General features: G+C 52.5%; 1 protein-coding gene and 1 pseudogene across 1 annotated transcript; both read left to right on the top strand.

The window, feature by feature from the left end:
* Positions 1 to 2,074: 2,074 nt before the first annotated feature.
* LOC149748878 (uncharacterized) lies at positions 2,075 to 9,989 on the top strand (annotated as a pseudogene).
* Positions 4,193 to 8,761, top strand: LOC149748879 (spermatogenesis-associated protein 31E1-like; the record flags this gene model as incomplete). Its single annotated transcript, XM_089912668.1, has 1 exon — positions 4,193 to 8,761. A coding segment is annotated over one exon (4,080 nt), but the record flags the coding sequence as incomplete, so codon positions are not given.
* Positions 9,990 to 10,498: the final 509 nt, after the last annotated feature.

Below are 10,498 nucleotides of genomic sequence, written 5' to 3'. Positions count from 1 at the left end.
TGGGTCCTGCCATTCAAAACAAACAGCTGTGCTCTGATTCCTCTGCAATAGGAATGCAGAAAAAAGCATCTTTCGAGTCCAAAACTGAGAACCGACTGTATTCTCCCAGAACAGTTGTAAGCAGGGTGTATGGACTAGGCACAACAGGTTGCAGATCTTGGACTATTTCATTAATAGCTCTCAAGTCTTAGACAAAGTGATACTCTGTTGAGTCTGGCTCTTTGACCAGGAGGACAGCAGTACTATATGGGGACCTGCAAGGCATCATCAGTCCTGTTTTCAAAAACTTTTTGACAATTGGCTGCATTCCCTTTCGGGCCTCTTGACTCAGAGGGCATTGTTTTAGATTAGGTGTCCCAGCACCCCTTTTTAACAGGATTTGTGTTAGCCATGCATTTTTGTCCTTCCCTGGGGTGCCATCAGGCCCACACTTCTGGCCTTACCTTTCCGTAGACCTCGGGGAGAGAGAGCTCTGTCCCCTTTTCTGGGGCACCCATGAGTGCCATCTGTAGGCTTACAGCATGCTCCATTGGGACCCTGATGTCAAGCTGTTCTGGCAAAAAAGTTGCTTGAGCATTTAACTTACAAAGGAGATCTCGGCCCGAAACAGGGACTGGACATGCTGGCATATATAAGAAACTGTGTTTCGGGCTGAGGTCCCCTAAATGGCATCCTAGAGGTTGTAAGAAAGGATGATTTTGTACTTCTCCAGAAACTCCCATAACTGAGATGGGTAGACATGTTTTCTGTGCCACCTTGATGTTTACCACAGAGTATGTTGCACCCTAACCTATCAGAAAGTCAATCAACTTGTCCCCGACTGTCAAACTTACGAGGGCTCCTGTGGGGAAATCGGAATTGGGAGCCTCAAGTCCAAGGAAGCCCCCGGGCCTCTTCATTCATCTGTCGACCATATGAGAGGCTCCCATCTTTCTTTTGTTGTTTTCTTTCTTAGTTTTTAGCTTAGGGCAATGTTTTTTCCAACGCCCTTCCTCTTTATAGTAAACACATTGTTCCTTCCCCAATGGCGGCTTACCTCTCTTCAGGTTAATTGCCTTCCAGGAATCCAATGCTGCTGCCAGAAAAGCTGTGTTCCATCTTGCATCCTCTTACTTCTGTCGTTGTTCCCCGTTGTTGAACACTTTAAAAGCAACATCTACTAACTGAGAAGGGTTCATTCCAAATGCACCATCTAACTTTGGTAATTTTCTTCTTGTATCTGGGGCGCTTTGCCCAATGAAGGTCATATTTACCGTATTTTCGGGGGCCTCGGGGTCTGTATCCGCGTGGAGCCTCTAAGCTTGATAAAGTCTTTCTAGAGACTCTGATGAATCCTCATGGGGATTTTGGTGTATCTCCTGAATTTTGTTTAAGCTCTTTTGCCTAGGGTATCCCCTTTCAAAGATGAGACACACGTCGTATAATGCTCTAGGTGTGGCATATCTCCATTATTAGGAGCCCAGTCAGGCTCAGCAGTAGGAACCGTCAGATTTACTTCTGGAGTTCCATCTGGATCTGCTAGATGAAGCTGGTGTGCTTCCTCTCTAGTCCTGTCAATGACCGTCCTTCTCTCATCTCCAGGAAGCATCATGTTCATAAGAGTGTGAACGTCTTCCCGAGAGAGATGGTGAGTAGCAAAGATGGACGTGAAAGGTTCAGTCATATGTAGGGGGTCCTCTCAGCAAGGAGGGCTATGGTTTTTCTAATTAAACAAATCTGAAGTTGAGAACTGAAATGTAAATATGCGAGATGAAAAAACGATGGAATTGTGAACAAAGGAGATTCTGAGAGTATAAGTCACTGGGAAACGGCCAAAATCCTGGGAGAATTTCAGAGTTTCAAAGGCTATGAAAATGGTGGGTTCAAGCCGAGATCCCCAAGAGATCTGAGGAACCCGGAAAAATGTGATTTCCAGGTGGAACGAATAGAAAATTGACTAAGGTCTAGAAGACCCATGAGGGTGGAGGGATAGAGCTGTGGGGCGGATGTTTAGGGAGGGGCCGTGGTACAGCCTCCTCCTCTATTACTCTCTCCCACACCCTCAGGAGCTCTTTGTGACCAAACCACAGCTCTATGATAAAGGCCTAGGGCTTTAGTCTCCAAGTACATGCCCTGTGCTCAGTTGCCTGCTGGCAGCCGTGTGATTCAGATAATGGAGAATGCTCTCTTTTCTCTGAAAAGCACTTTTGATACTTGGCAGTACTCCAGTTGCACTCTCTGTGTGAGTGACATCATCCTAGCCTTCCTGTGTGGACTGGGGCTCTATTTCCTGTTACTCCGCTACCTCGAGAATAATGTCTCTTCACCACCTCCCAGGAAACAAGAAAACATCAGGAAGGTAAGGAACCCTTGGGCCAGACCCACAAGCACAAGATCCTCTCTTCTTTTCTATCGTTATTTCCACTTTTCTCAGTCAACTACAGAGACTCCTGAAATGGGAAAGAATAGGACATCTATTCTCAAGTATACAACATCATCCCTGTAAGGACAAGCCAGTCTGGGCAGGGGATAGAGTGAACACTAGGATTTCTAACCAAAGCTCTCAGACCAGTTGCCCAGGTATGGTAGAGGGCTCCAGGGCAAGTCTCACACACAGTGACCAGAGGTCGAGGACTGGATACCGAGTTCAATCTCAGCCAGAGGACAGGCCCATGAGCACTGGATCACCAGCTGTGAACAGGTGTCTCGGATGAGGGCTGATCTGCTGGCAGTGCTGAGGCCCTGAGAGCCTCAGAGCCGGCGCTGGAGTGGCCCTGGCCTTGGGAAGCACCTGTTGGAGCTCAGAATGAATCCGTAGTTCAGAGAGAATGTGTGTGTTTTTTGAGCAGAGGAACAGTGACGAAAGAAATCCAGGGTGAATCTCACATTGAAAATCCTTCTTTATGTTCTTCAGAGAAGGAAAACAGAAAATATTTTTATCCTCTTTAAAAATGAGTGAAAAGTAACAAACGTAAGGTAGATAGCTAGTGGGAAGCAGCCGCATGGCACAGGGGTATTGGCTTGGTGCTTTGTGACAGCCTGGGGGGGAGGGGGGGATAGGTAGGGTGGGAGGGAGGGAGACGCAAGAGGGAAGACATATGGGAACACATGTATATGTATAACTGATTCGCTTTGTTATAAAACAGAAACTAACAGACCATTGTAAAGCAATTATACCCCAATAAAGATGTTAAAAAAAAAAAATGAGTGAAAGGAAAGAAAAACCACAGAGCTCTGTTAGTTAAACGTAGAAAGTCATATTATGTCATGGACACTGAGTGTCTGATGCTTGTCTAGAGAGGGGCGAGTGAGAATTGGGTCCCAGGTCCTCATTTGTTCTGTCTCTCAGCATCAAATGGAGCCGAAGGGGAGACGCAAGATTAACGAGAAAAAGAGAGCTGTGAAAGGTAAGTTGTGCCATTCATCCCTGTGTGCCCCGAGGGTTAGCCCCCATCTCTCTCAGCCCTGAGGGCCCAGCTCCACAGGCTCCGAGGAGGCCAGTGGCAGGGCCTGTCCCTCAAGAAACAGAACCCTCAGGGAGGCTCCTGGGAAGGAGAGCAGAACAACCCAGATACCTCCCAGATTCCATGTGCACAATGAAGTGGTGAGGGGCCTGGAAAAGGGTGTGGCCCAGCAGGGGTGTGTGGGCTACAGCGGACCAATAGCGCCTGGGTTGGGAGGTGGGACCTCCAGGTCCAACCGTGGACAAGTTGTTTAACTTTGCTCAGATTCCTCTGTAAGGTGACCCCTGCCCATTCTCCCCCACATGGAGGATGTGAGGACGGCAAGGGGTAATGGATATGGAAGTACTTTGTAAATGATAAACCCTTTCATGAGCTTCGCCATCGCTGTCAGGGATCATGTGGCTTTGGACGCTGGTGCCTGGGCTGCAATCTCCCAATGGTGTCCCCTTAAAGGGACACTGCACTCAGCCTCCTGTGAGACCCCCTAGGCCCTTGCCTTCACCACCGTGACCCACTCTGCTGATTTCCAGCTTGCAGAAATTCCCTGAAAGAGCTGGAAAAGGCTCGGGACCTGATTTCACTTCTGCAAAGGTAAAGAATCTTTCCCTTCTCTCCTGGGTTCTTCTTCCACGCAAAGCCTATGGTGTGACACCTGGGCTGCAGGGAGCCTGGGGCTGAAATGCGAGGGGGAGCCCTGAGGACAGCGTACGTCTAAAGCCCCGGGGTGAGGGACAGCAGAAGCACTGTGAAGTCAGCACGGGGGCCGTGGAGGGCCGTGGGGCCACAGGGGCCCACCCCTGCCTGCCCTGCCCAGCCCTCCTGGCCCTGGGGGCTCCTGGCTGCAGCTTGTGCCTCATGTCTCCTGCAGCCACCTGGACAAGCTCCCTCACAAGGGCGGCTTCCATCAGATCTCCTGTCAAGACCCCCTCGGTGAGGTGGGCAAAGCAGCGCCTGCTGCAGCCCACCAGCCCTGCAGGGAACCTGCAGAAGACGATGCTCCTGCCGTGTGCCCATCAGCTGCCCTGGTTCCTCTGACCCAGGGCTCTTTACCTGTGGCGTCCAGCCTGTCAACAGAACCTCAAGACCAATCCAACTTGAAGAGAGTCACCCTTGGCACTGTTGCAAAGAGCTCACCTCCAGGTAATTCTTTTTTGCCATCTACCACTGCAGCCATCTTGAGTCTTGGCCTCGCATGCTATCACATTTTGTTCCTGTCCTTCTGGTGGAAGATTACCAAGGCCTTGTTCTTCCCCACCTCATCACAGAGTAAGTCCTGGCAAGAACACCTGTCCCACCAGCCACCAGGGGCCCCGTTCTCGGGAGGGCCCACAGACAAGCAGGTAGAGACTGGTAGCCCCTTATTTGTCAACCCTGAAGTCCAGAAGCTGCTGGAGCTTCTAGTCACCAAGAAAGTAAAACTAAACACTTGTAAGGAGAAAGAAAAGGATGGGTCATTCTCAGAACAAATGAGCTCAGACTACCACCTGAACACGTCAGGGAATATGTGGAAATCACTGGGTGCTGAGCAGGAGAACACAACCCCTCAATCTTTCTGGAACATGAAAGACAAAACAGAGCAGCTAGAGCGGCTACCTGGTCCTCAGCAGCTCTTACACTCCGAGGTCTTGAGGGACCACTTGGAACAGAAATACAGCCAGCTCTACTGGGGTCTCCCCTCTCTGCACAGCGAGGCCCTGCTGGCTGTTCGGAGCTCTGCTCAACAGCAGGCACCCTTTGTTTTATTCAGTGGAGTTTCTCATGGCTTTTCAGTTTCAATTCAACCTGGAATACCTTTAGGTGCTTCCCAGGCCCCAGTCTTGCCCTGCCCGGGGGTCCCACCCCAGCCTTTCACTCAAAACTTGCCTCCCTGCCAGCCCCCACCTCTGGCTCAGATCCAGGCCCAGCTCTACCTCCCATCTTCTCTCCTATCCAGACCACCTTATTCTCCACCCCAGATGAGTACCTGTGGACTAGACTGTCCTACCTTTCAGAACAAGACACTATATTTTATCCCCACTGAAACTCAATGTCTGAAATGCCCCTTGTTGCAGAAGCAACTGAAAAGTGGGGAGCCTTCACCCTCTGTGGTCAAAAGATCTCAGAAAGGCTTTAACCAACTCATTCTCACCCTTCCTCCAGACAGGGGACGCTCTCAGGCCCGAAGGTCAGCAGTTTCCATTCATCATGAGGACTTAATTGGCCCTGATCTCCAGAAGCAACATCTTCAAAAGAGGCTCATCAAAGAGCAAACCAAGAGGGGCCTGGCCCGCAGTATCCACCTGTCTCCGTCTCTGGAATTGAGCTCCTCTCAGTGCCAATTTTTAGGGACTCATCAGGCACAGGGCAAGCAGGGACCCTGGCAGCCCTCTGCTTTTACAGGCAAAAGGAGACTGGACCGACAGAGGACAAGGTCCAGGTGCCCTAGGAGATCCCACAGGAAGGGTCAAATGCAATTCCAACCAGGGCAGGATTTCGGCAAGGGTCTAAGGCCATGTCTCAGGAGGATCTCAAAAGCTTCCTCCAGGACCAGCCTCCCAGTCAAGTTTCTGCAAAGAAACTCTGAAAAGGAGTCAGAAAGATACTTGATGAGGCCCTTGAAGAGTAACTCTGGAAACTGTTTACCCAGTAGCCCAGAGCAGAAACATCTAGAAAAATTCTTGAAAGCCCATCTGAGCACAAAGTCGAGGCAGATTAATCAAGGTATGACGCCTGTGATTGTGCGTCAATCCTGGCTTGCTGCCAACTATGCTTCTTATAAGCCCCACCCTCACGAGGAAATCAGAAATCTAGCATCCTCGAAGTATTGGAAACCCTGTGCAAACTCCTCCCGTGAGCTTTCCTTCCTCAGTCCAAGCATTCGGCAGATGCTGGAAGCACATGTTATAAGCTGGCGGGTAAGGCACAGGTGGGGCTTACCCAACCAGGCCTTTGAGCCCATAAATCTCAAGCCAGGTGGGGCTCAACCCTTGTCCTCTCCAAGGTCCACCTTTTCCCCCTCTGCCACCTGTCAATCTAGAGCACACTCAAAAGCCAACTTTGCTAATAAGCTCTCTGGAAAACCTCAGCCCCATCAGGGAATGACAGCGATAACAAAAGCAACAGTTCCCACCCTGGTGAGTCCCCTCCCTGTTCCCTCACCTGAGCATACAGAAATCCAGAGGGCCCTGGGAAAGACTTCACCTGGTGACAGGTATGGGCCCTCAGAGGCCCCTCTGACTGGACAGGAGGGCAGACTGCCTTATCAGATGCCCACAGTCAACCTCATGGGCAGAAGCTGGGAGAATGGGACTGTCTTGGGGTTTCCAGCCACTAGGAAAACCCTGTCGCCACCAACAAAGTCAGTTGCCCAACATCCAAAGGAGCCATGCCTTAAAACACAGGTGGCTCAAGGCCGTGCCACTGGTGAGCTCCTTCCAGACTCTCACAGTGACATCCTCCTTCAAGACTATCCCATTGGCGTGCGCCTCCAGGACTTTGCCACCAATGTGCTCCTTCGAGACCATCACACTGATGTGCTCCTTTCTTCAGACACCTTGGCTTCTCACAGGTCTCTTTCTAGTTCCCAGAGGGAACATGCTAGTGAGGACGCACCAGCTTTCCAGGTGGTGCCATATGACCTCAACGTGAATGAACAGAGCAGCCGGGGCCAGCAGAAATTCAAAACACCACAACTTCAGGACCCATTTAAAAGCCAGAGTGAGATGTCTGCCCCAACTGAGGAGTGGAGGGACCTTAAGAGGCCCCAACCAAAAGAGCATGAAGAAATGAAGAGCCAGAGGGAGATGCTCGCATCAGCTGAGGAGTGGAGGGGTTTCACGAAGCCCCAACCAGGACAGCATGAAGAAACAAAAAGCCAGAGCAACATGCCTGCCCCAGCTGAGGAGTGGAGGTGCGTTAGGAGCCTCCAACCAGGAGACCATGAAGAAACGAGAAGCAACCAGCAACAACAGGAACCCAGGAAGCCAAAAGTTAGGGACCCGTGTAAGGGCCAGTTTGCCTCGACTGAGGGGAGGGAGGACAATTGGAAGCCCAAACCAGGAGAGTATAAAGAAAGGTCTTCAGGACTAAAGGCTTCGCAAGCAAGTGGGATGAGCCACGCTTCTCAGGTCAGGGAAAGAGGAGAGTCCCTTGGGAGCAAACACCCCCAGCTCTCACCAGGGAAGAGACAGCTCTCACCAGAAAGCCAAAAAAGGATGAGGCAGTACGTTAGCCACGATAAAAGAGGCAAAGGAATAGAAGAATCCCTTCAAAAGGGCAAGCCTGCATCAGCCACTGCTCACCAGCAGAAACCAATCGAAGGCAAACCTGTTGTAGAGAGCAGGGCTATCGACCCTTGTGCGATTGCAAGAGCTGTTGGACAGGTCCTAAGAGAGAAACTGGGGCTTCACCAAGGACTCTGTGCCTCAAAGTTAAATCAGCACCCAGAACAGCTCCAGGCCCCAGCAGAGGGGCATTCCCACTACCACAGGGTTCTCTCCTCTTCAGAACAGAGACGGGTGTTGAAAGATACAGCCTACAGGCACCAAGCCAGCCCCAAGGACCACAGCTACCTTAACAAGAGCAGGCATACCACAGGCAGGGGCGACAAGTTAGCCTTCCCACCCAGGGAACTGGAGTCCCCAGTCAGACGCTGCCAGCATGGACCAAGGGTGGCCGGTGGCTCAGGCCACCTGCGCCATCACCCAACATGTCCTCAAAAATGTGTTCCCTCTGGTCAGCCAGAGTGTGCTTCTCATGCCTTTCCTGGGAGGAAAGCAGTGCCAAAAAAAGTTCAGTTCATGGAAAGAAAACCTGCTTCTTCTCACGTTAACCGATCATCTATGTGCTAATGGCTTCTCTTCCTACCACAATTTTCATTCTTTCCCAAAATACATGTTTTTTCTCTTGAGAGGTGGTGGTCTCGGTCTGTGCCCTGCTGGGGGGAAGGGAAGGGATCAGGGTCCACTCTTCCCAGGTGCCTGCTCTGGCTTCCAGATGGGATGGGGCCATGGAGGGAGGTTGACCCCAGCGTGCAATACTCATCCTCACCTCAATTCCCTCACTGCACTTAAGTTTCCATAATAGCAGCATTACAGAAACAAGCAACAGCGTTCAGGACGTGTCAAGGTGAACTAAACCTAAAGACCTCCCCCTTCTCAGGAACCGGCTCAGTCCTCTCCTGCTCTCTCTCTACCTTGAACTTGTGGGACTGTAGGGGAGGGGTTTGCAGAGGCTGAAATTCCCCTCAGGCTCCAGAAAGTGTCACAGACAAGTTCACATGTCAGAATAAGGAGGGGAGTTTGGGGGCAGTGCTAGCCCAGAGTCCAGATGTGGCAGAAACCTTGCCCCCAGGTCTTGTTGGGGATAGATGATGCCTGCCCTGGAAGCTCCTTCTCTCCCCGATGGAGCTGGGATTGAGATGGGCTGGGAGTGTCACCCGGCCTCTGCCTTTCTCACAGTCTGGAGCAGCGGTGAGAACAAAGACCACGCACTCCCAGCTCTGAGGGTGTGAGGTGAGGACCATGGAGGCCGCCAAAGGCCGTCCACTCCTGCCCCAGAGGAGAGGACAGCCCTACTCACAATGTCCACCTCCCCCAGGGAGCGAGCAGGGATGTGACTGTGTTTGCAGTCACCTCACTGTCTGTCATGTGCCCCTAGGTTGGGATGCAGAGGACGGAGGCAAGTGGCAGAGGTGCCCATAAATGGCACAGTGACCAAGGAGCCCCTGGCGTCCCACCACCGTGTACAGGCCCAGAGAAAAGAAGCTAGGGGCCAGTGGCTCACGGTGGCCCCAGCCCAGACTCTCCCCCGACTCCAGCTCCCAGAGCCCAGACAGAGGGAAGGCGCCTGGAGCTCCCCTCCACAGAGGGTCAGGCTCCCAGAGGCCACGGAGCCGCCAAGCAGGGAAGTTTCACTTCCCCACAAGGTAGTTAATCAACTTTCACAGGACTGGGGGCTCACGACAGACTCGCGGTGTGTGACCTTTACCTAAACGTGTGGCCCAAGGAGGCTCCCAGGGGACAGGTTGGACTTAACAGGCTCAGGGACTGTGCTGGGGTCGTAGCAAGTCTCACCTGCTATCAGCCTTGCTCACCCCAGAGCCTGGAGAGGGAGGAGGCCAGCAGACAGGATGTGTCACCCAGTGGGTGGGAAGTGACCTGTGGAGAACGAGGGTGCCGTCAGCTTTCCTCTCCGGCCCGTCCACACAGGAAACCAGAGAGACAGGAGCAATTCTACAGAGCAATTTGGGGCTCTGTGTCACAGTCACTCCCGTGGTGGAAAGTCCTGCTCCAGGAGGGTCCCCTGATCCAGGTGACAGCTTGAATGGCCCTGCCCTACGCCTATCAGGACCCCAACATGTGGGACCAGTACCTGCTGGGGGGGGAGCAGGCACAGGCCTGCTTGTGCTGTGGTTTCTCCCTGAAGCCAGGTCTCACCTCTGGGCTCCATCCTCCAGGTTGGACACAGCACTGGGGGCACAGCCAGGGCCTGAGGGAGGAGCTGGAACCCAGAGCACAGAACAACCTCCAGAGCTCAGGAGAGGGTGGCACAGAGCGGAGACCCTGAGCCTGACTGCTGCCGGGTCCTCTCAGGGGCACCAAGAGGTGAGTGCTGGGTTTGAGGGTGCTGGACGCCCAAGGCACATGTCGAGAGAAGTGACACAGAGGGACACTGACAGAACAGCAAGAAACAAGAAGGTGCAAGTCCCTTTGCCCTTCTGCTGTGAGGTGCAGAAAGGCCAGCAATGGAGGGCCCCTCACTAAAAGTCCCCAACACAGGGACCCACACTCACCCCACACGGTGACCCACATTGTTTCCACACGGGGACCCACAGTGACCTCACACGTGGACTCACACTGATTCCACACAGGGACCCACACTCACCCCACACAGGGACCTCTCAGAGATAATACACAGACTTCACAGAGACGTCTCACAGGAGCCTTATACAGAGCCCTCTATGAGAGGAGAAATCTCAAGAGACCTGCACACAGTTCCATGCAGTCCACACACAGGCGCCCAGTGCCCCACCGAGACCACAGAGACCCTTCAAACAGCGGCCTGACACCCACTCA

Source organism: Delphinapterus leucas, chromosome 6 (genome assembly GCF_059928025.1).
Source record: "Delphinapterus leucas isolate spDelLeu-1000000601 "Yukka" chromosome 6, BTC_Dleu_Yukka2, whole genome shotgun sequence".
NCBI lineage: Eukaryota > Metazoa > Chordata > Mammalia > Artiodactyla > Monodontidae > Delphinapterus > Delphinapterus leucas.
Note: the sequence above shows the minus strand (reverse complement) of the source record. Positions and strands in the feature narration are given on the sequence as shown.